This window comes from Xenopus tropicalis, chromosome 1 (assembly GCF_000004195.4).
Source record: "Xenopus tropicalis strain Nigerian chromosome 1, UCB_Xtro_10.0, whole genome shotgun sequence".
Taxonomy (NCBI): Eukaryota; Metazoa; Chordata; class Amphibia; order Anura; family Pipidae; genus Xenopus; species Xenopus tropicalis.
Genome location: NC_030677.2, coordinates 136,043,523 through 136,069,716, shown reverse-complemented (window position 1 = coordinate 136,069,716; position 26,194 = coordinate 136,043,523). Strand labels below are relative to the sequence as shown.

The 26,194-nt window shown below is 37.1% G+C and overlaps 1 protein-coding gene across 1 annotated transcript in view; it reads right to left on the bottom strand.

The window, feature by feature from the left end:
• Positions 1 to 26,194, bottom strand: part of ercc6l2 (excision repair cross-complementation group 6 like 2) — a 63,258-nt gene that overhangs the window by 3,941 nt on the left and 33,123 nt on the right. Inside the window, 8 exon segments of the mRNA NM_001375302.1 lie at positions 4,136 to 4,290; positions 5,887 to 6,724; positions 18,906 to 18,986; positions 20,478 to 20,630; positions 21,449 to 21,548; positions 22,479 to 22,574; positions 22,715 to 22,860; positions 23,338 to 23,409. Coding sequence (NP_001362231.1) covers positions 4,136 to 4,290; positions 5,887 to 6,724; positions 18,906 to 18,986; positions 20,478 to 20,630; positions 21,449 to 21,548; positions 22,479 to 22,574; positions 22,715 to 22,860; positions 23,338 to 23,409 — 1,641 coding nt within the window.

Below are 26,194 nucleotides of genomic sequence, written 5' to 3'. Positions count from 1 at the left end.
AATATATTTTGGCTATATTCTTGTTCATAGCCATAAAAACAAAGCAGGGCTGTTGCTAATACAATTACCACATAGTAACTAAAACATTCCAACCTTTGTGGAAGCAATATATAATATAATATAAATTCATGCAGGTTTGTTTCACCACACTGGATTAATTTAAATTGTTGTAAAGTCACAGTAAAACAATAATGAATAGATTAATCTTCTAAAGGAAAGGTTAAGTAACAAACATTTTTTTTTTTTATAGAAAAACCTTTTTCTGATCCACCAGAAAATAGAGCGGTACCAGGGTGAGGGTATAAAAATCACCCTCTGTCATAACAATTAAGAACAATAATATAGAGGAGAAAACCCTAAATCAAAATCTATCACAACCGACAAGACTCATTGTGACCAGGTTATGTAGGAACAATAGTGGCGGCATCAAATGATGATATGGTTCTATCCACTGACCTACGTTGAAGTCTTAACTAACACTGGCACACTCAATATTTCTTCTACAATGGACATGCCACACTTCTCTTATTCAAAAATATTTTGTGACTGTGGGGGAGGGCCAGGACTCCTATGGCAACTGTACATGCCAGAATGATGGAGAGGCCACTCATTTGAAAAGACAAAAAGTTCTAAATATGAATTTTACATCTCTTACGAAAATACCCTACATTGGTACCAGAAGTATGTGGCTTTTATATAAATTGTAGATTCATAGTTTTGCAACACAGTACCACCCCCACTAACACATATTTCCATAAATGTCTCAAACAAAGGTAACGCCACAATATCTATGTAGAAAACAGAGATCCTGAAGAAGCCAAAATGAGAACCATGCCTTTTCATGCAAAAGTAGCCCATCTTGTCTGTAGATTTTGTATAAATATAAAATATAACGTCATCATCACCAAATATTTGGCTTTGAGAGACCCCTAAGAGCACATTACAACTTATATTGCTAAAATATGCACACAATTTCATATATGTAAGAATTTTCATGACTGACAGTTTCCAGCAGCCCTGCAAATAAAACAAACGGTCTGCATTTAATAAAATACAGTGGAAACCCAATTTAACATGAAATGAGCGCCAAATTTTGCTGCTCATTTTTCGAAACAATCCACCAATGGCAAAACACGGAAATTCGTCGCAAATCCATGCCTGGCAAATTATATCGCCCATCACTAACAATTATAGTTTTCATAAAGGTCTTAGGAAAAGACCGACATGTTGACCTTTTTAACAAGTATGGAATAAAGTTTTTCCTTTTAACTTTTCGTATGATTTTTGGGCTGTCCGTGGGCTCCAAATTATTGTTCCAACAATTCCCGTATCATGGTGGTCGGTCGTTGAGTCAATGAGACAGGTTAGAAAATTTCTGGATAACGATAATATCTGTGCATGTATTGCCTATCTGACGATATCCATGGGTGACAAGGTATTTCCAGGACATAACTTTCGTATGATTGTTGTCTGACAATTATTAATGGCCAAAACATCATCAGATTTGTTATTTCTAGAGTAATGTCCCACAGGAAATTAGAATTTAATCTTACAGTTTTAAACTGATTGTTAGTTTTAGATTGTTGCATTAAAACGTAAGATCAATACCCAAACATTCATCATAAGACAACTAAAATGTAAACCTGTACGGCCACCTTACCCAATCACTACTAAAACAGCGTCTGCAAGAAACTAAAAGCTGGTAACGGGGCATGTAAATATGACCCTGTTTCATGCATAGTTTCTTTTTTTTACCATCTGTAATATAAATACCTTGTTAAAAAGTGCAAAAGTATAAAAAAATGTAAAAAAAAACAACATTGCACGTTATACAAGCAATGTAGAAACTAAGAATAGTTATAAGGGGACATGACACTTCATTCTTTTTAACATAAAGGTGGGACCATAGTATTTATTAATGTGCATTAGACTAATTTACTATACTGGAAATGACCTCAATTTTAGAATGGATTTCACATCCGCATAAAAACACATTTACACTACATATAAAAATTATTTAGGCTATAAAAACAAATTAAAAATGTTATATAAAAATCCACTTAATAGCTTAAAATAAGTACTCCATGTTTTGCTGCATTTACAATGCTGACAGAGAGCTTAGTGCTCTCATTTACACCACACTGCAATAACATAAAGAGGGGTTTACCATTAATCCAGGTTTTACTACAAAGCATCCTGTTATGCCTCTGTCAAACACCAGAAACAGAGCCAAGTGTCTGTCATCCAGTTTGAAGGATTAAGTTCTTCTGTCATGGGCTGATACTTGTACCAATTTATTAAAAATATAGATATGGTTTCCCAGTGCTGATACTGGTCTGTACTTTCCTCAGGCTCATGCTGCAGGGGTTGTATGTGACAGCTGGTAGGAAGCTAAGAGGAAAGCAGCCTCCCCCTTCTCAGTCAGCACGTTTCAGTTGCTATAGTGAGTAATCCTGGACTGAATAGCGGCCTTTGTACATTTCTTTTCAGCAAAACTTTATGTAAACTTAAACTAAAATCATGCAACTGATTGAAAAAAGCTGCATCCAGTATAAGTAGCGGGTAGTGTGCTGAGGTTGCGACCAACAGATTTTCCAATAGTGAAACGGTAACTTTGGATAATATCCGCTTTTTGCTAAATCCTTGAACTTGCCACTAATCCATTTGGTAGAAATTTTCTCTGCCCTTCTTCCTGACCTCTTCTGCATTACAAAACAAAAACTCTTAGGACTAGTAATAGTCCTGAAACTTTATACCTTCCAAGAGGAGGTAATGTTTGTCTGAAGTTCTAAGTGAGAATTTACCAAATTTTGATATATATGCTGCTAAAGGAAAACTATACCCCCAAAATGAATACTAAAAAAATTAAAGAACTATTAAAGAATCTCACCAAACTGGAATATATATAGCAATCAATATTGCCCTTTTACTGCCTTTCCCTTGAGCCACCATTTACTGATGGGCTGTGTGCTCCCTCAGATATCACATGACCAGAAATAATGCAACTCTAACTGTAACAGGAAGTAGTGTGGGAGCAAAAGACAAAGCTCTGTCCATTAATTGGCTGATGGGGCCTAGCATGTATGTGCGCCCTTGGCTTGTTAGTGTGCACTGTGAATCCTATGATTCCAGGAGACAAATGCGGCTAAGTCACTCTAAAACAGAATACCAGATGTGTGTATGCATCACAGCCTACCCTAGTAGTGAGTAATCATGTTAGAAATTAAAGCAAAAGGACTAAAATCAAACTATGGGGAACACAACTAGTGCAATTACAATTTAGCATCTAAATTAATAACTGTGTCACAATATCTGAAAGCCACTGAAGGATTTTGACCTCACACATTATTACGTCATTAGTGTCTAGTCAAACAGAGCTTTTTTTTGTATCCAAGGTATATATACAAGTTTGTAAAAGACATTTGCAGTTAGCAATAACATTTAACCACCTCTTCATTTCAGCAGGTCAATCTACCACATAAAATAATGTAATAGTCTGATTAACAAAATACACTCTAGAGCAGGGATCCCTTGAAAAAGTGCTGGGGAGCAACACAAGCATAAAAAAGCGATCGTAAACGACACGAAAACCTTTCTGGCTTTTAAACTCCAATGCATGATTCTGGAAGCCTTCCATAGGACTCAATGGTACTCTACAGCTCCAACCTGGCCAAAAGAAAGTCATGATACCACAGCTAACCTATGACTAGTTACTTCAATAAGCAGTGAAATATGTTAGGATTGTGTTTTTATTGGCATCATTAGAGAAATACAGATCTGACATGCAAGGGGTTCCAGATTGTCTTTTTCTAGATTGCACCCACAGGTGCAGCCCTCCTTTCTCCAATAAAGTTTACTAAAAAAAATAATAAAAAACAAATAAATAATGGCATATTTACTTCATTCATTGCCATACTTTTTAACCTCGCCTGAACAAACATTTGAAAAATATATTTTTTCCAAGTTTTAACATTGTAATTATTTTTGACCTGTTACCAAACCAGTACGCTAGCCATGCAGATTTGATAATTCAGTCAATATAATACTGATAGAGCAAGAGACAATACAAACATAGGAAGCTAACATATATTTCTGCAAGCCTGCTCTTCTCCAATAAGGGAATAAAATAACTTACCGTAATTTTAAGAGGTGTAATATTGGCTGGAAGCTGGGAGAATTGTTTTAATTCAAAAACATCACGTACAGCCCACCTGCTCAGCTGATTTTCTGCTTTGCTTGAACCCACAACGTGCTGATTTGAGTGGATATATGCTACACCTTCAACTCCATCTGAATATAGAATGAATAATAGCAATATTAAGAGTATCGAAAAAAAGGTTAACAGAAAAATAATTTGCTATATATATATATATATATATATATATATATATATATATATATTTATTTATTTATTTTCTCTAAACATTACCAGGTACCATTTTTATGCGTTATTTCTGGGTGCACATTCTACCACATTTTACCATTTTAGTGAAATAAGATTGGATTCAGTCATTTTTCAGCTTCTTGTGTTGTACCATAGCACTGTTATTTTTAACAATTTGAAAGAACTGGTACATTTTTTTTAATAACTGCAAAGGTGCCAATTATTTTGGCCACATCTGTATGTCATGAACTTATCTCTATATTCCTAGTCAGAAGCACATTTGAATTGCAACAGACTGTTGTGTGGTACTAACTATACAAACCACAAAAAGAAGATTATGACCATCAAATCATGATGAAAAGGAAATAAAGCTGATAAGAAGCAGAGCATTTTTACACAGAGGTAAAAACTGTTGTTTATTTAAATGTTAACTTTATGTGATCATCTTTAGTGTTTCTCTACTAGGAAATATTTAAGCATGTGGCATTTCTCCAGCTAAATTCACTAGAATTGTGAGCTCCTGCTGTGGTATCCAGGATGAACTTCCTGGCAGCTCATTTACAGACTCAAGTATGACTGTACCTTACAAAACTGAAAACAATTAAATGCCGTGTACAACTTGTGTCACATATACAATAATATTGTACTCTTTCAGTACAGTATTAACATTACAAGCATAGCTATGCAATAAATGCCATGCCTAATTAGAAAAGTGAAACCAATTTTTTACTGTACTTTGGGGAGTGTGGTGCAAAGTGCTTTTTTCTATATCATATGGGGCAAATATTTGTCTGATTAAGTAAACTCTTAATGCAAGCAACTGCATAATGTAGCAATGGAGAATCAGTGTTCACACAAAAACAGGTATGGGACCTGTTATCCAGAATGCTCGGGACCTGGGGGTTTTCTGATAAAGTGTCTTTCCATAATTTGGATCGCCATACCTTCTACAAAAAATCATGGAAACAATAAATAAACCCACTAAGATTGTTTTGCCTCCAATAAGGATATAATAATAATATATAATAATTATAACTTAGTTGACATCAAGTACAAGGTTTTAGTTTTATAATTACAGAGATAATGGAAATATGTTTATTTTAAATTATTTGCTTATAATTGAGTCTATAGGGAATAACATTCCTGTAATCCGTAGCTTTATGGATAATCACTGGGGCTGGCCAACAGCCCCCCCTATATAAAGAAGAATGAGCAATTACTTATTACAGCATTGTTACAACACTGTCTGATATAACCAATGTGACAATACTATTTAAGTGAGCCCAATCCACTAAGAGTAGTACATAAAAGGAGTAAACTGTGCTACAGCATTTATATTATATTTTACTCAATACCTTGAAGCTCTCTCTCAAATTTCACCACACATTTGTAATTCAAACCGCTTTTATAAATGAAAGCAAAATAATTTCATTAAATTAAGCATAAAAACAGGTTTTGCTATTAAAAAAAAAAAAAAGCATAAAATGATAAAAAGCCGTTACCTAGAACTTTATCCAAAGAACTTCCATTATATTTAACACCTTCTTGGTGTGTTATGGCTTTCTTTATTTGAAACACTGATTTGTTTTTTCTTTTTCTCGATTCCATATGCATTCTTAAATTTGATGATTTTTGTGGGGTATCTTCATAACTAGGACTTGATTTTTTAATTTGCAAATTGTCATCATCAGAGGATGTAAACACTTCTATTGTCTGAGAATCTTTAGCTGCATCATATTTGTTATTAAAAGAGTCTTTTAATTTCCCAGTGTTACCAGATCTGTATTTATTTGGTATTTCAATGTCATCAGATTCATCGCTGATATCATCACAGCTACTATTTACAGGTTGCCTATTAGTGTTATCAGATGTGTCTAAATCAATATCTGAAGAGTCTGATTCTGCAATGCATTTTATTATAGATATTTTTTTCCCCTTATCCTGTTTGCATACTTGGGTGGACAAGACAATATCCTCGCCACTCTCATCAGAGCTGTATTCTGTTTCAGAGACAACATTCTCATTTTCCAAAACCGTGAGTGAAGACTTTTTTCCAGAACTCATATTTACATTTAATATAGATGTATTACTTTCTCCAGGAAGGGAGGTTTTCTTGTTATCAGTTGTAATTTCTCTTTCCAGCATTTTTGAAAATCCATATTGATGTAATGTAAGCTGTCTCCTATTATCAGAATTGGACGGCATTTTACTGGGTTTCATTACTGATGTTCCATTTGTTTCTTCATCACTATCACTGCTAAAATCAAAGGTGGATTCTTTGAAAAACCGTTGACAATGTTTGGCTCCCACTTTAGGGTCATCGCTATCAATATCTGCACCCTGTAATAAGAAACAAAAATGTCTTGTACTTAATACCTCAGCTGGTAAAGTATCTCTATCACCGGTATACTGCAGTTATTAAAATTAGTAAAAGTGGGGATCAAAATATATTGTCATTTATTTACATCGTGTCAGCAAATTATGCAGCACTTTACATTCATTTATAACAATCAGGCATTTTACAATAATTTAACAAACAAGAGTTAACAGAGCAAAATAGGATTAGAGGCATATAGAAAGAAATTGTAAAGGCCTTAAATGTGAGTGTTAGTAATTTGAATTTGATTGTAGAGGAGACTGGGAGCCAGTGAAGAGACATGCATAGGGGAGTGACGAGATGAATGAGTCTAGCAGCAGCATTTAGAACAAACTAGAGTTGTGAAAGTTATGAATAATTACAAAAAGCACCAAAGTATTTGGAGCTTAAACTATTTTAGGCTTCATTGCATTCCCTTTAGTATGTTATTTTGGCATGCAGCATACATAGTTATAAAAATATTGCTCTTAAATCTAGTGTAAACTCCGTTTTATGGTTTTAGTAGGCTACAGTTTGTCCAGGGAACCATGTCACTCATCTCATTTCTAATACTGTCTCTGTTCGACAGCTGCATCACCACACAGAATGCTTTAAAAAATGTAGCCACAATGATTTGGGCGAAAACTGTTTTTGCATTCCCACACCGTGTTAGCTAGTATTTTTCATAAACGGTAATTGCATTCCTTATTTTTCTAATCACTCACTATAACTGGCCAATTTGTAATAATGTATCCACAGATGGTAAAGGACTAGTAACACATGTCAGTCAAACTATTTTATTTACATTTAAAGGTATATTTTGTTTTTCCAGCAGCTACAAACAAAAGTATTTTTGGCAAGCAACCATCAATACCATTTTATATAAGAAAAGTTTTCATTCTTAAGTTGTCTAAGGAACATATATGACTTCCGACTACTATTTATTTCTATTTAAGTGGACTGAAAGACTGGGAAACCTGTTCTTTTGCACTAGATAAGTAAAGAAGAAGTTTAAATATTTAGGAATCTTAATTGTTTTGGCTAGGAATGACCAATGGGTAGAAGAGAACCAAAGCCTATAAAAGGTTTCTCCTTGCACAACTTAAAGGAAAAGTAACACTAAAATTAGTAAAAAAAGCTATTCTACCCTGCACCAATAACTGCCCTATCCTGCAAACCACTTTGTATTTTAAATGCTTTAATAGAAAATATCCTTGTAGCTTTTTAAAAATAAAGTTATACATATATACAACTGGTGACCAGAATGTGCAGCATCCTCCAAGGTCAGCACTGCTAAACCAACAAAGGACCTATCTATTAATGTGCTCCTGGATTATACAGAGGTGGACATCTTGTCTGTAGAGGAGTGCAGAAAAATTAAGGGCTTCAGCCAATTGTGCTGGTGGAACCCAATCAGGAACCAAAAAAAAAGCAAAAAAAACTAAAAGAACCCACCCATAAGACCACTGCAGAACTGTGTAAAGGCCTTTGCAGATATATGGTGTTGTCACTATGGTACTTTTATGCTGTTGTTGTAGATTCTACAGCACCAGTAAAAGCACTACTAAAAGTAATTTGAGATAATATTGGAGGAATTCCCACCAGCTAAATATGTTATTTTACATCCCAGTTGGGATGGAAAAATGTTGCATATGAGAACTGATGACTCACAGTTATCATGGGAAAAGTGAATCATATTAAAATATGCCCTAAAAATGCATGTATTAGTAGTCAAATATGACCACCTTATCTTGTGCAATAATCCCAAAGAAAATTTCTTGTCAAGCATCTATCATGTCCATTGTAATTAATTTGTTTTTGCTTTTGTTATCAAGGCCACTGTTTTTTTTAGGAAAAAACTTGCAACGAGCTTGAATGCTAGAATGTTTTTTCATTTCAGATGCGGCAAAACATTTTGATGAGAAAATGCAAAGTAAAATTTGAAAACCGTTGCACAGTGTAAAGGCTTTTAGAATCCTTCATTTAACAAGTAGGATGAAAATCAATCAAATTTTAACCAATACTTTTGATGAACGAGAAAAATAATTCACCTGTTGTTCACTCAGTTCTTAAAAGGACATTACATTAACATATCATGATGATATCAGAAAACTGTTTTGTGGGAAATAGCAAAAAAATTGCTAGTGTACTCATACATATATTCTAAAACTATTTCATTATTTGCATAATTCAATATACAGTATAAAAAATTCCCGGCAAAGCAATATTTGAATAGATCTCTCGGTCATTCTCCTGCTAGAGGCAGAATGTATTGTGTAACTTCGATGACCACTTCTCCTTAATTGGACTTAATTCAAATCCACATTTGTTTAGAGGTGTGTTTTAGTCACAGCTTAAATCAGTGATCCCAAACCAGTGGCTTGTTGCTCACCAACCCCTTAGATGTTTCTCTCAGTGCCCCCAAACCAGGGAGTTATTTTTGAATTCCTGACTTGGGGGCAGGTTTTGGTTGAATAAAAACAAGATTTACTACCAAATAAAGCCCCCTGTAAGCTGATAGTGTGCACAGAGGCTGCCTAATAGCCAATCTTAGCCCTTATTTGGCACCTCCATGAAGTTTAATGATGCTTGTGTTGCTCTCCAAGTCTTTTTACATTTGACTGTGGCTCACAAGTAAGAAAGTTTGGGGACCCCTGGCTTAAATGAATAACCAGGTTTTAATTTTTTAAATGTTGTGTACAAGTTTGCTGTATAGAATTCCCTTGTATATATAAAACTAAAAAGACTCAGTGGATAAATAATAGCATTTGTACGTAATAACCAAATTCAATAATTTTGAAAATATTTCTTATATATTTTACCATTTTACCATTTACCACTAGTGACATACCTATGATATGGATAACCAAATCATGTTATCCAAGTGACTCACAAGGGTGATGTGGTAATACCATTACAGGATACCAAACAGACAGGCGGTCTGAAACAGCTGCAAGCCTGGCATAAAATGCATTTGGAAGCAGCTACGGTATAACATTTTCTCATCTATTTACATTTCTAAGAAGCTACAGAAAAACGTATATTTAGACTGTGGTGGAGACGCATCGTAATAATCAGCTGGAAATAAAACCATATATATATCTATTTAAATAATGGTGCTCTGTTTTAGAAATGGCAACTTTATTTGGAGCATCACCAAAAAGTTTCTATGCTTTTTTTAAATGCATTTTAAACAAAAAATGTTATTCATTTAATATTAATATTATGAAACAGACTATATAACAGACATATTTAGTATAAATTCCAAGTAGTAATTATTTAACAAAACATTGCAATACATCAGCAGCTTGAAATATAAAGCAGATTTATCAAAGGTTGAGGTGCTCAAACCAGCCAAGATCCATTTAGATATATGGGTGAATTATCACTTTAATCAAAATCTTTCCAATCATGAATTCAGTCAGTTTAACACTATCAATGGGAAAAAGAGGTTCTGGAGTTTTCCTGTTCGAGAAATGGAGGAAATAAATTGAAATTGAAAGGGGACATATCCATAAATTCTGACAAGGATGTAAACTAATCAGAAACTAAAGGGCCTGTTGTTATTTTCATAAGATACCATGAGTAATATAACTGAAGTTAAGTATTATATGAAATGTCTCCTGTAAGAAATGCTTTGTGACATTTCTGTAATTAACAAAACGTTCAAAATTGTTAAAAATCTGCCACTTAGTTTTGATATACATAGGACTTTAATGTATAAACCAACCAACAAAAGCTTAGTGAGAACTATTTAGACAAACTTTATTGTGCACACTTGTTAAATGGGACCATCACTATTAACCCTTTAAGTGCCAAGGGACGTAGATTCTACGTCCCAGGTACCAAGGGACCAAAGTGCCATGGGACGTAGAATCTACGTCCAATGGCACTGTCGGGTTTACAAGCGCTGCGCTCGCTTTTAAAGCAGCGCAGCGCTTGTAAAGCCTTCACAACCCCCTAGGCAACGAGCGAATAAGGACATACTCACCGATCCGGTCGCCCAGCCGCACCGATCGTCGCTCCAGCCAATGACAGCAGTGGACACGCATTGATGACGTGTCCACTGCTGTCCCTTTAAATAGCGCCGCCTACTGTCGGCTCCCTCACTCCTGCTGCGCACGTTGGACCGGATGGAGCTCCCCTGCTGCCTGCCTGCTGGATTTATCGACCCTGATCGCCTCTGATCGCCTGCCTGCCTTGGGTAAGCTGAACTACAACTCTCTACCACTGTTTATTTTGCTTATTTCTATCTCAACTGTCTAAAAATTTTTTTTTTTTTTTTTTTCAATTTTTTCTTCTATCTTTGTCATTATTACACTTTTGTACACATACACACTTATTTACAACTTTCCCAAGCACACACAGACACTTACACACACACTTACACTTACACTTTTTTTTTTTTTTTTTTTCTTTCTTTTCTTTTCTTTCTTTCTTTGCTTTCTTTGGCAGTCTTTTTTTTTACTAAAACTTTATTTCTGATCTTGCTCTATAATTATCTGATTTATTTGGTTGCATTTTAGTGTTTTTTTGGCATTTTCATAATTGATTTCTGTTTTTGAATTATTCTATTGCACTGTAACTTTTTTATTGCTATTGGGTGCTGAATTTGCAGTGACGTTGGTGGATCCAGGGCTCTGACCACCGATTTCATTGCAATTATTGTTCTTCTGTTGGTTTAGGTGGTTTTATTGGATTTTACTGATTTTATGGTGTTTTATCTTTGCATTGTTCTTTGTGTGTTTAGTGCCCCTAAAAGGTTGCTTTTGCAGTGACATTGGTGGATCCAGGGCTCTGACCACCGATTTCATTGCAACTATTGTTCTTTGATTGCTTTTAGTGGTTTTATTCCATTTTAACTTCATTTGATTTCAGTTGTTCTAGAAAGGTCCAGAGGTGCTAAGATTGTTCTGGTAGTTTCTATTGCCAAGGGTTAGGCTGATGCCACACATGGCGTAGGGCTGATTTTTTCAGCAAGTGGAAAAACGATTGCCGAAAATTCAGCCCTACGCTTGCTACTTGTGCCTGCACCCGAATGAATGGGATACGCTCGGGTGCAGGCACATGTAGCCGATATACGCATGAAAACGCGAGACTTTGCATTCTCACGCGTTTTCATGCGTATATCGGCTACATGTGCCTGCACCCGAGCGTATTCCATTCATTCGGGTGCAGGCAAAAAAAAAGGGGTGCATAGAGTGCAGCCCCAATATTATGCATTTTCAGGTTTGGTGGCCATGTACTTATGCGCAACCAGACATAGGTATCGTTTTATTCAGGGGAACTTGCAGATTGATGGTTAGTAAGTTTTTGGTAGTTGCCATGGAGATTTTGGGGAGAAATCTAGGTTTTTTATCTGGTTTTTCCTTGATTTCTGACCAAAGCGCTGACTTCTGCAAGGGACTGCGGCCACAATTTTCCATGTAGAAAGAGAAGAATGGTGTCTCTGAATAGCTGAAGGTGTGCACTTTTCGTAAATATATAGATTGTGGGGGTTATCTCACAGGTAGGGGGGGTTAACACTGAAAAACTGCAGGTAGTGCACATAGAGCGCAGCCCCCAAAATTTCAACTGAAATTGCCCTTATGCATTGCCCCTGTTTTGGGGCATTTGGTGGCCACGTCTTTATGTGCACCCATACATATGGGGTATCGTTTTATTCAGGGGAACTTGCAAATTGAGGTTTAGTAAGTTTTTGGTAGTTGCCATGGAGATTTTGGGGAGAAATCTAGGTTTTTTATCTGGTTTTTCCTTGATTTCTGACCAAAGCGCTGACTTCTGCAAGGGACTGCGGCCACAATTTTTCATGTAGAAAGAGGAGAGTGGCGTCTCTGAATAGCTGAAGGTGTGCACTTTTCAGAAATATATAGTTTGCGGGGGTTATTTCACAGGTATGGGGGTGTTTAGACTAAATAACTGCAGATAGAGCACAGCCCCCCCTTATGCATTGCCCCGGTTTGGGGGCATTTGGTGGCCACGTCTTTGTGTGTACCCATACATATGGGGTATCGTTTTATTCAGGGGAACTTGCAGATTGAGGTTTAGTAAGTTTTTGGTAGTTGCCATGGAGATTTTGGGGAGAAATCTAGGTTTGTATCTGGTTTTTCCTTGATTTCTGACCAAAATCTAGGGTTGTATCTGGTTTTTCCTTGATTTCTGACCAAAGCGCTGACTTCTGCAAGGGACTGCGGCCACAATTTTCCATGTAGAAAGAGGAGAGTGGCGTCTCTGAATAGCTGAAGGTGTGCACTTTTCAGAAATATATAGTTTGCGGGGGTTATTTCACAGGTATGGGGGTGTTTAGACTAAATAACTGCAGGTAGAGCACATAGAGCACAGCCCCCCCTTATGCATTGCCCCTGTTTGGGGGCATTTGGTAGCCACGTCTTTATGTGTACCCATACATATGGGGTATCGTTTTATTCAGGGGAACTTGCAGATTGAGGTTTAGTAAGTTTTTGGTAGTTGCCATGGAGATTTTGGGGAGAAATCTAGGTTTTTATCTGGTTTTTCCTTGATTTCTGACCAAAATCTAGGGTTGTATCTGGTTTTTCCTTGATTTCTGACCAAAGCGCTGACTTCTGCAAGGGACTGCGGCCACAATTTTCCATGTAGAAAGAGAAGAGTGGTGTCTCTGAATAGCTGAAGGTGTGCACTTTTCGTAAATATATAGATTGTGGGGGTTATCTCACAGGTAGGGGTGGTTAACACTGAAAAACTGCAGGTAGTGCACATAGAGCGCAGCCCCCAAAATTTCAACTGAAATTGCCCTTATGCATTGCCCCTGTTTTGGGGCATTTGGTGGCCACGTCTTTACGTGCACCCATACATATGGGGTATCGTTTTATTCAGGGGAACTTGCAAATTGAGGTTTAGTAAGTTTTTGGTAGTTGCCATGGAGATTTTGGGGAGAAATCTAGGTTTTTTTATCTGGTTTTTCCTTGATTTCTGACCAAAGCGCTGACTTCTGCAAGGGACTGCGGCCACAATTTTTCATGTAGAAAGAGGAGAGTGGCGTCTCTGAATAGCTGAAGGTGTGCACTTTTCAGAAATATATAGTTTGCGGGGGTTATTTCACAGGTATGGGGGTGTTTAGACTAAATAACTGCAGGTAGAGCACATAGAGCACAGCCCCCCCTTATGCATTGCCCCGGTTTGGGGGCATTTGGTGGCCACGTCTTTATGTGTACCCATGCATATGGGGTATCGTTTTATTCAGGGGAACTTGCAGATTGAGGTTTAGTAAGTTTTTGGTAGTTGCCATGGAGATTTTGGGGAGAAATCTAGGTTTGTATCTGGTTTTTCCTTGATTTCTGACTAAAGCGCTGACTTCTGCAAGGCACTGCGGCCACAATTTTCCATGTAGAAAGAGGAGAGTGGCGTCTCTGAATAGCTGAAGGTGTGCACTTTTCAGAAATATATAGTTTGCGGGGGTTATTTCACAGGTATGGGGGTGTTTAGACTAAATAACTGCAGGTAGAGCACATAGAGCACAGCCCCCCCTTATGCATTGCCCCTGTTTGGGGGCATTTGGTGGCCACGTCTTTATGTGTACCCATACATATGGGGTATCGTTTTATTCAGGGGAACTTGCAGATTGAGGTTTAGTAAGTTTTTGGTAGTTGCCATGGAGATTTTGGGGAGAAATCTAGGTTTTTATCTGGTTTTTCCTTGATTTCTGACCAAAATCTAGGGTTGTATCTGGTTTTTCCTTGATTTCTGACCAAAGCGCTGCCTTCTGCAAGGCACTGCGGCCACAATTTTCCATGTAGAAAGAGGAGAGTGGCGTCTCTGAATAGCTGAAGGTGTGCACTTTTCAGAAATATATAGTTTGTGGGGGTTATTTCACAGGTATGGGGGTGTTTAGACTAAATAACTGCAGGTAGAGCACAGCCCCCCCTTATGCATTGCCCCTGTTTGGGGGCATTTGGTGGCCACGTCTTTATGTGTACCCATACATATGGGGTATCGTTTTATTCAGGGGAACTTGCAGATTGAGGTTTAGTAAGTTTTTGGTAGTTGCCATGGAGATTTTGGGGAGAAATCTAGGTTTTTATCTGGTTTTTCCTTGATTTCTGACCAAAGCGCTGACTTCTGCAAGGGACTGCGGCCACAATTGTCCATGTAGAAAGAGAAGAGTGGTGTCTCTGAATAGCTGAAGGTGTGCACTTTTCGGAAATATATAGATTGTGGGGGTTATCTCACAGGTAGGGGGGGTTATCAATGAAAAACTGCAGGTAGTGCACATAGAGCGCAGCCCCCAAAATTTCAACTGAAATTGCCCTTATGCATTGCCCCTGTTTTGGGGCATTTGGTGGCCACGTCTTTATGTGCACCCATACATATGGGGTATCGTTTTATTCAGGGGAACTTACAGATTGAGGTTTAGTAAGTTTTTGGTAGTTGCCATGGAGATTTTGGGGAGAAATCTAGATTTTTATCTGGTTTTTCCTTGATTTCTGACCAAAATCTAGGGTTGTATCTGGTTTTTCCTTGATTTCTGACCAAAGCGCTGACTTCTGCAAGGGACTGCGGCCACAATTTTCCATGTAGAAAGAGAAGAATGGTGTCTCTGAATAGCTGAAGGTGTGCACTTTTCGTAAATATATAGATTGTGGGGGTTATCTCACAGGTAGGGGGGGTTATCACTGAAAAACTGCAGGTAGTGCACATAGAGCGCAGCCTCCAAAATTTCAACTGAAATTGCCCTTATGCATTGCCCCTGTTTTGGGGCATTTGGTGGCCACGTCTTTATGTGCACCCATACATATGGGGTATCGTTTTATTCAGGGGAACTTGCAGATTGATGGTTAGTAAGTTTTTGGTAGTTGCCATGGAGATTTTGGGGAGAAATCTAGGTTTGTATCTAGTTTTTCCTTGATTTCTGACCAAAGCGCTAACTTCTGCAAGGGACTGCGGCCACAATTTTCCATGTAGAAAGAGAAGAGTGGTGTCTCTGAATAGCTGAAGGTGTGCACTTTTCGTAAATATATAGATTGTGGGGGTTATCTCACAGGTAGGGGGGGTTAACACTGAAAAACTGCAGGTAGTGCACATAGAGCGCAGCCCCCAAAATTTCAACTGAAATTGCCCTTATGCATTGCCCCTGTTTTGGGGCATTTGGTGGCCACGTCTTTATGTGCACCCATACATATGGGGTATCGTTTTATTCAGGGGAACTTGCAGATTGATGTTTAGTAAGTTTTTGGTAGTTACCATGGAGATTTTGGGGAGAAATCTAGGTTTTTATCTGGTTTTTCCTTGATTTCTGACCAAAGCGCTAACTTCTGCAAGGGACTGCGGCCACAATTGTCCATGTAGAAAGAGAAGAGTGGTGTCTCTGAATAGCTGAAGGTGTGCACTTTTCGGAAATATATAGATTGTGGGGGTTATCTCACAGGTAGGGGGGGTTAACACTGAAAAACTGCAGGTAGTGCACATAGAGCGCAGCCCCCAAAATTTCAACTGAAATTGCCCTTATGCATTGCCCCTGTTTTGGGGCATTTGGTGGCCACGTCTTTATGTGCACCCATACATATGGGGTATCGTTTTATTCAGGGGAACTTGCAGATTGAGGTTTAGTAAGTTTTTGGTAGTTGCCATGGAGATTTTGGGGAGAAATCCTAGGTTTTTATCTGGTTTTTCCTTGATTTCTGACCAAAATCTAGGGTTGTATCTGGTTTTTCCTTGATTTCTGACCAAAGCGCTGACTTCTGCAAGGGACTGCGGCCACAATTTTCCATGTAGAAAGAGAAGAATGGTGTCTCTGAATAGCTGAAGGTGTGCACTTTTCGTAAATATATAGATTGTGGGGGTTATCTCACAGGTAGGGGGGGTTATCACTGAAAAACTGCAGGTAGTGCACATAGAGCGCAGCCTCCAAAATTTCAACTGAAATTGCCCTTATGCATTGCCCCTGTTTTGGGGCATTTGGTGGCCACGTCTTTATGTGCACCCATACATATGGGGTATCGTTTTATTCAGGGGAACTTGCAGATTGATGGTTAGTAAGTTTTTGGTAGTTGCCATGGAGATTTTGGGGAGAAATCTAGGTTTGTATCTAGTTTTTCCTTGATTTCTGACCAAAGCGCTAACTTCTGCAAGGGACTGCGGCCACAATTTTCCATGTAGAAAGAGAAGAGTGGTGTCTCTGAATAGCTGAAGGTGTGCACTTTTCGGAAATATATAGATTGTGGGGGTTATCTCACAGGTAGGGGGGGTTAACACTGAAAAACTGCAGGTAGTGCACATAGAGCGCAGCCCCCAAAATTTCAACAGAAATTGCCCTTATGCATTGCCCCTGTTTTGGGGCATTTGGTGGCCACGTCTTTATGTGCACCCATACATATGGGGTATCGTTTTATTCAGGGGAACTTGCAGATCGATGTTTAGTAAGTTTTTGGTAGTTGCCATGGAGATTTTGGGGAGAAATCTAGGTTTGTATCTAGTTTTTCCTTGATTTCTGACCAAAGCGCTAACTTCTGCAAGGGACTGCGGCCACAATTTTCCATGTAGAAAGAGAAGAGTGGTGTCTCTGAATAGCTGAAGGTGTGCACTTTTCAGAAATATATAGTTTGTGGGGGTTATTTCACAGGTAGGGGGGGTTAACACTGAAAAACTGCAGGAAGTGCACATAGAGCGCAGCCCCCACATTTTTAGCTGTAATTGCCCTTGTGCATTGCCCCTGCTTTGGAGTGTTTGGTGCCCATGTCTTTATGTGCACCCATACATATGGGGCATCATTTTATTCAGGAGAAGTTTGTCTTTCAAATATGCCTTTGTTAGAAAATTTTTATGAGATTTTTTTTTGTCAAATCCACATTTGATCATGCGTCCAAGTTTACGTTTTAGAAAAAAAAAAAAATGTCATAAAAAGTTCCAAATTTCACAATGCACTGACAAAAGGTATTTGGCTTTTGAGTGAAAACTACATTGCACCTAGAAACCTGAAGGTCTGTAGTTTCTAAAGATACCAAACATGAGGGGATATTTTAGATTTACATATAAGTTATGCTGCATTAACTGTTACAAGCGCTTTTCTGCTTTGTTCTGGTGTGATATTGTACTAAGTATTGCTTTAGTTTGGGGGTTACTTCTGGACAGGAACTGTGGGGTACCACCACATATTTGGTATCGTTGGAATTGGGAGTATCAGGGCTTTTACAAACAATAAAAAAAAGTGAGTAAAATTAACTTTTCTATGGAAAAAAACCTCAAAATATACAGAAATTTTTCATAATTTTATTTTTTTTTTACATATTTCACCCAAAATACACATCATATCTCCAGAAAAGTTATAAAATTTGGTATGTATGTCGAAGCCCAATTAGTGACGAAAAAAACGATATATAATTTCCCTAGTTTCGTGGAGGTTTTCCTACCAAAAAACATTGTTAAAGTGAATGAGTACAAAATGCTTAAAAAACGTCTGGCACTGGGGGGAACCGAAATGACGAATTCGGCTGGCACTTAAAGGGTTAAAAAATCCATTAAAATCCATTATAGTGAATGTTTTATAATTCTGTATCACAAACAGGGGCAAAGGGATTTCTGAGCCAACAGTTTAAATCAGTTTTTAACACTTTTATAATTGCCAGAAATAACTGCCTGTTTTGACAAATATGGTAATGCTATATAATGGCGTGTTCTAGTTGAGAGGTAGAATAGAACTGTTACACCAAAAGTAAAAGGAAAGCTCAGATAAAAAAGCATTATGTTAAATTTCCATTTGAAGTAGCACATAAAAGACATTTGTAACTCCACAACTATTGTGCTATTTATGGGCACCCATCAAAAATAAAAAATACTTTCTAAATCAACCCTATAACTTTCATAATTTTTTTTCTTATAGTTTATATATGTCATTTCCTCAACCCAACTTTTTTTATACAAACAAAATCCAAACAAACAAAACATTTCCATAAATAATGGGTCTGAATACATATGTGAAGCTACTCCATATTTACAGTAGCCCTTGAGAGGTCGATCATTAAATTCCTAGTATATAGAATGCAGTGTAGACTTCAAGAGACCTTTCCTTTGTAACGCATTTTAAAAGCACAGTCAATTCTTTCATGGTGGAAAGGGCAATATAGACTCACAGCACTGTATTCAATCTGAAAATCTATAAACAGATATTAAAATGGAAAGCAAAAATCTTACCATTTCTGTGTCAACTGTCACAGGTGTCTGACTTACATACATGGAAGCACTTGTTACTCCATCTTCCACCTGTTTTTCGCGCTATGAAAGACAAAACATTGAAGGTTTATTGTTGCAAGTCCTGTTGTATTTGAACGTGTTTGTGAGGTTTTATTTGGTTATATTTATTCTGGACTTTAAGTATTGCTTCATACCTTTAATAACAGATTTGGGTTCTCCTCTGGCAGATTTTGATTTGATTGCTTACAGAAGAATTAAAATAGAATACCAGGAAAGGTTGCCTGCCCTCCATCTAGGTGCACCTTAATATAGGGTCAGGGTTGTGGGAACAATAATATTTTTTTTTCTGATAACACCATCTAAAAAAAATTCCAGATGGCTAAAAAAAAAAAAAAATTCTAAATAACTTTTAATAAAACACTTCATATAAAAATTGGAGTCATATTATACTGTATATAGAACATTTGAGAGGGAGAGAAACACACAGCAATTTGTGGTAAGCATGATCGTGTCTGCTCAGCCTTCCTGGAATTACCGGCTGCCTGGACCTGGCAATAGTTCTAGAGTTGCTTTAGCAGCTTGCAGCTGTAACTTGGCCTACACACAAAAAGGTGCACTGCAAATGGTTGTTAGTTGGGTCCATATTGGTGCATCAAACACAAGTTGGTCGATGGTACTTAGCTGCCAACTGATTTTATGTTGGGATTCTGGGAAAAAGATTTGCAAGGCAAATTTGAGCCTGAATTTTACATTTGCACTGTCAATCGATTAAATCTAAATAGGGCTCAATTTTTTTTACCCAACCTAACAAATTGAACAAAAAACATTTGTATTTTAGTAGGTATACGGTTGAAGCTTTCAAAACCCCAACACAAATCGTTTGGACTGGGCCGGGGGTTAAAATGGTTGGGTAGTAGTGAAAGCTCTGAGAAGTTTTAAAGAAATAGTTATTAATCATAAATAGCATCAGCTGGAAAACAGAAACTATTTCTTTAAACAAAAAATAGGTATATGGAGATGAGGGCATAAGCTAATAAATGAAGCAAAGCAGATCCAACATATAAGAAATGTATCCAGTTTTTTTTTTTTTTTTTTTTACAAGGCTTGGGCGGTAAAAATATCAGCACAACCAGTGCCCTTAGCTAAAAGTGTCAGGCCCATTGCACACAAGGTATCTGCTCCACCAGTGTATTTATGCTGGTAGAAAAGTCTGTGACCACTGAGGAGGCTGTCTGCCACTGAAATGATTGGCAGCTGCTCTCATAGTGCTATAACACACTTGGTACATCAGGTACATGATGTACAACAGGTCACCAAGCAACAACACAAAAGTTATGGACTGCAAGAAAGGCAAGTGGTGATTGGTTGCAAGCTGCAGGATGAATTGACATCACTGGCAATTACAAACTTCATTAAGAGCTATACTTATAGAATAATTTCCAAACATTATTTGAGATGAAAAATTAAGCAATGTATGTGGTTTGTTATTTATAGAAGCAATGCAGTATGAAGCTAAATAATGCTGTTAAAATAAAGTGGTAGTGTGTGAAAAACAACAAGCAAGTTTCTTACCTCCAATATATCCCTGGTAAGGCAGCTTCCTTGTGGTCTTAGTTTGAACAAATTATTGACACCAAACAGCTCTCCTTTATGCTCCTTGGAACCTTGCACTGCCTCAAAATAGCGCTTTGCATTCTCACTTCCAACCACTGCACACTGAAGTTGCTGCATTTTAGGGAACATTTTGCAGAAAATATGATTTATTGTTATGTTAGGAATTTCCCTACACAGCAAAACAAATTGCAACTCTGCCTGCTTTTTAAAGAATTAAAGTATTTCTCCAAACCTGTGATCCAATCTAGCATACCAAAACCATATTAGTAAACCAAACAAGATTTTCCAACCAAGCTGATCTGAATGAGCATTATTCAAATATTAATGGAAATAGGCATAAAATTGCACAGTCTGAAGAAATAATTGTTGTATTCAGTTTAGCTTTATAGACTTTGAGGGTTAAAATCTGTTTGGTTAAACATTTACTATTTGACTAAATCTGAATCCTGAAATCCTGAAAAAAGTGCTAGTATTTGGCTGAATCCCACACCAAATCCTGGATATGGTGTATCTTTAGTCAAGAGTAGCCAAGTTGGCAGCCAATATGTACCTATGGAATGTGTATTGGTCAATCCCACTTTTGTATTTCTGCAGTAAAATTGTCCAGATCAGTTGTACTTCCATTATACTTTATGTATATTATAATACTCTGCACCACACTTTTCACATTGCAAGTACAAACAAAAAACTAACACTTTAAATAGAACCATCAACCTCTGATTAACACTTGTTGTCTTATATAATAAAAGTCACTGTGTGCCCAGGTGCATAAACCCATACCAACTATAAGGTGTTTGCTTTCAGAGAGGTGACCAGTAAATGTTTCCTGATGATTGGTAGCTGTTGGTAATTAATCCTTGTAAACTTTGCACTTTTTGACATAGCCCCAATAATATCTGTGTCAAATTTTGACAACTGACAAATTTTACCTGTTTGTAAACTTGTCTTAAATATATCATTTCTTCCACTGTCCCCAAGGACACGAACCTAAAAACTTTCACATCCCTGCATTGTCCAATTCTATATGCCCTGTAAATAAATAAAACATTTTCAGATTGTTTGCACTTAGAATTTATAAGGAAGAGAAGATGTTCTACAAAGTATTTTTGATTTCTTGCAATGGTGATTAGCACAAATTCTTCATTCTTTTGAGGGTGAAAGGTATACACAAATAGTCTGGAGGACTACCTCTATTCTGAGACACTGTTTGATTAGAAACTATGAAACCCACACTACTGCCATAAACAGGAAAATTTTGTGGTGGGGCAATTCAATTTATTCTTATTGATCTCCAAACATCCTTATTTTCCAAAAGGCACACTGTACTGGAGCGAATAGGTTCCACAATTTTCCTCCAGTTGTAAACCCTTTACTCTGTGTGACAATTCACTAACCTACACCAAACATAATATGGGAATGGAGGGAGAAGGCCAATGATTTGACCATCCCCTTCCTTTTTACTGATGCCTTCATCCCTAATGGGCACAGGAACAGAAGACTAAGGGGCAGATTTACTAATCCACGAACGGACCAAAAGCGTCCGAATACGTTTTTTCGTAATGATCTGTATTTTTGCTACTTTTTCGTCACCGTCGCAACTTTTTCGTATGTCCTGCGATTTTTTCGTCGCCGTTACGACTTTATCATATATTTTCCGCAACTTTTTCGTCGCCAAAAAATCGGATTGGTTTTTCCGCCATTTACTATTGCTCAATACGAAAAAATCACGGCGGCGAAAAAGTCGCGCAAAATACAATAAAGTCGTGGCGGCGAAGAAAAAATTGCACAAAATACGAAAAAAATGCGACGGCAACGAAAAAGTCGCAAAATTTCCAATCCGTTTTTTTCCAATTCGGGATTCAGATTCATGGATTAGTAAATGTGCCCCTAAGACTTGGCCATCCCCTATTTAAGCTAGGAATATATTTATAGAAAAGAAACAAATCAGGAACATATTACCTGTCAATAGCCTGCAGATCATTGGCTGGATTCCATGTGGGATCAAAGACCACCACAACATTAGCTCCAATAAAATTGAGTCCTAGACCTCCAGCCCTAAATAAAACAGAAGAAATTAGCTTATGAATTCCAATCACTGTTCAATTCCATTACTCCAGTATTTTATGATGAAAAAAAAAAAATAAATTTATATATATATATATATATATATATATATATAAATTGTATTCACTTACATAGTAGAAACTAGGCAAATGTTTACATCTTGCATAGTGTTGAATTCCTTCACAATTTTCATTCTTTCTTCTGCCTTTGTATTTCCATCAAGCCTTCTATAGTCCAACCCTGAGGCCATACTATATCTTTCCAAAACATCAAGCAACTAGTACAGAAAGAGCAAAAAAGTAAATGGAATGCAAAGACAGACTGTAAACACCAGTACAACTGCCAAAGGAACACATACACACTTTTGGGGGGGGAGGATTCCTGAGGGAAGAGATTTAAACAAATTGGCACATTTATGAAAACATTTCCTGCTCTGACAAATGTGCAAGTGAAATTGAATTATTTCCATAATTCAGTGGCAGTGTTGAACTACAACACCCTAACAATTTAAAGTTAATACAAAACGAGTCGGCATTTGGTTAATGTTAATGTGATGCAAATCAATTGCTATATATAAGCAGAACTTGAAATGATTATGTCAGCTTTCCTTAACAGTTGTTTTTCTTTCTGCCAATTCAAATATTAAACTTGAGGAAGGAAATGTGGCTGACAGCTTTGTTTCGCAGAACCTTTTGCTTTATCAATCAGGAGTTACAGCCCAGCCAAGAATGAGAGACATCTTTCTTAAGCTCACCTTTGTGGAAAAGGAGAAAAGAAGAACTTTATCCTTGTTTTTTCTGCAATGATTTAAAAGCTGCTGAAGGACCTGGAAATGAAAAAAAGGACACCAGTGAACCAAAATTTCCAAACGGTTCTGCCAAACCTGGAAAATACTACACCATTGAATCAGTAATTATGCAAAACTTTTAAAAGTCTTTAATGGATGATAACACCATTTATACTACAGTTACAATGAATAATGGAGAAGTTAATGCACTCATTTAACAGCATAATAACATTTCATCATTTGTTTAATCTGCCATTCATTATAAATGCAAACGTATCTGTTATCTTGATTTTGGTGGGCTACACTAGGACTGTAAAAATAAAGGGAACTGTCATTTTGGATATAAAAATATTTAAACTCTCATAGTAGCACAACTGGATTGTCCCAGGCATCAGAATTTCTTGTCCGCTCCTGATATAAATTTTTGCCACACAAGGTGGTCTTACTGTCATGGGGCTTTTCTGTGAGAACGTAGGCTCAACACTCTTTCACGCCGGCAAATAAACCCAATTCAAATGAAATATCCAACGCCTATGGGAGACATTGGTGGCATCAGATAACATTGCTCATTTCACTAGTATTTGCCATAGGCAATTGCTTTTCAGTAATATGAATTGGTAGTGAGTAAAAGTAAGAAAGAGAAGATCACTGCAGACGTAACAACCCATTATGTGCCTTACACACGGGTCATACTGTTTACAGTGCCCTACAAAAAGTATTCAGACCTTGACAGACCCTTGACAGACCCTCTTATTGTACCAAATAGTAAATGGTATACTGAATGTTTTCTTTTATATTTTATTTTAAAGCAATGAACAGTTTTGTGACAGTATTGTATTTAAGACTGGATGACAATCAGAGCTTTGGCCGGGTCATTGTGGGCCTTTCAAAAATAAACTTATAAGACTAAAAGGCGGAATGAACAAAATGTGAGATTAGAGCTCACCACAAAAAAAAATCATCCATTTTCAATTCATTTCTATGGGATTTTTAGAGGTGTATTTATCAATGGTAAACTTTCACCCACTTAAAGTTTTAAACAAAACTGCGTTCAGTATGTTTCTAGAATCTTTTTGGTCTCATAACAGCTGTCACAATATTCAACCATAACACTATTTTATCTTGGTGTAAAATAAAATTTTATGTGTCTAGCCTTGCTTTTGAAACCAAATTTTAGGCAAACATTATACATTTGTAAAAGGGACAAATTTATGAACCACAGAGGCTCGGGTTTGTGCCAAATGATTGCTAAAATGTAGTGGGTTCCTAAACTCACTTGCGTTTTTGTAATCATTTGTTTGGCTTGCTTTTTTTCCCGACAAGTGGGTTTTTGCGAAATGTCTACAAGATTTTACAACTGTATTTGGACAGTGGTATTTGTTATTCAACTTTTCCAAGGCTTTTAAGGGCCAAAAAAAATTTGCTAACCTAAGATCTGGACGTTTTGTTAGTGATATTTGTACATGGAAAGTGAACTGCCTGAAAAATTATGTATAGAGATTAACTGCCAACAGTGCAACAATAGTCGCACTACAGTTCTATGTGCCATGCCACATGAAGGATTGGATCCACTTTTATTTAATCTGTCCATGAATAGATTTCAGGCAGGGCTGCAATCAGTAATTATGGGGCCTTACTCATACTAGTAAGTTTTCAAGGTCCTTCACTAGGGTCCCAAATTATTAGCCCACTGGTCACCCAGACTCTAAGTTGTGGACCATGTCAACAAGTTCCAATGAAAAGAATGCTTTTCCATCATGGGGGCCCCTGACTGCAGTATCCCCAAGACATACTAGTGTCCTAGTGTTCACTTAATGGGATGGGTTACATCTAGAAGGGGTCATGGATTCGTAACATTGCCCTTGTCATGAAGTGGTTGTTATGTCTCTTTGCAACAGAAGCAATACAGCTTTATTAAAATTAATGGCTGAAGCACATACACTATGAGAAAAGGAGGTCAAAATACACAGAAAATTAGAGAAAACTTCCCTATGTTGATAGTAAATATCAGCATAGGAAGATTTTCTTTACTGTATGTGTAGCAAGTAAATGGAATTAGTTACTAAGAGGCCTATACTGTTTGTCAAAATCATAGCACCAAGGCAGAAAGACAACATTGATACAGCAACCTTTCAAGCAATGACCAAACTTAAAATTGCTTTTTCTATCATGTTCCTTTTTTTGCATCACACAGTGCTGTATTGTTTTGGGCAACTGCTTTTCCTTCAATATCAGGGCAACGGTAATGAAAATAACCTTTAGACTGTAAGCTCTTGTGAGTATGGCCCCAATGATACGAGTATGATGACTAATCTGATCTTCATTAATAGAGCAGATATTTTGAATGTTAGCTATACCAACATTCTATCAAGCAAATAAATCAGCTCACATGCTCAGTGTACTCTGAGCAGTTGCTGAGGAGATAAGCTTCCTCAGAAATCTTCAAGCAGAAAATTTGGTTTGTATGTCCACTAAAACTACAGAGTTAATTATTAAATTAAGAATGTACAGAATTATGAGCTGACATGAATCTGAATTATTTACTTATTAGGACTGTATCGTGACTTGTATGTCTTATATGATTTATATGTACTGTATATTGTCTTGTCTGTATATTTTAAGCTCTGACAGCAGCCCATAACACACGCTGTGATACAGCATAAAACAAGATGGGGATTCTTTATGGGAATCAGATGCCCAGTCACAGATCCTCACTTCTAAGTGGCTGTGTAGCATTTTTAGTCAATTTCTGGGTTAAGTTTTATTTCTCTTTGAATGAACGTACTAAGGAATTCTTTTCAGATTTTGTTCCTAGCCTTGCATA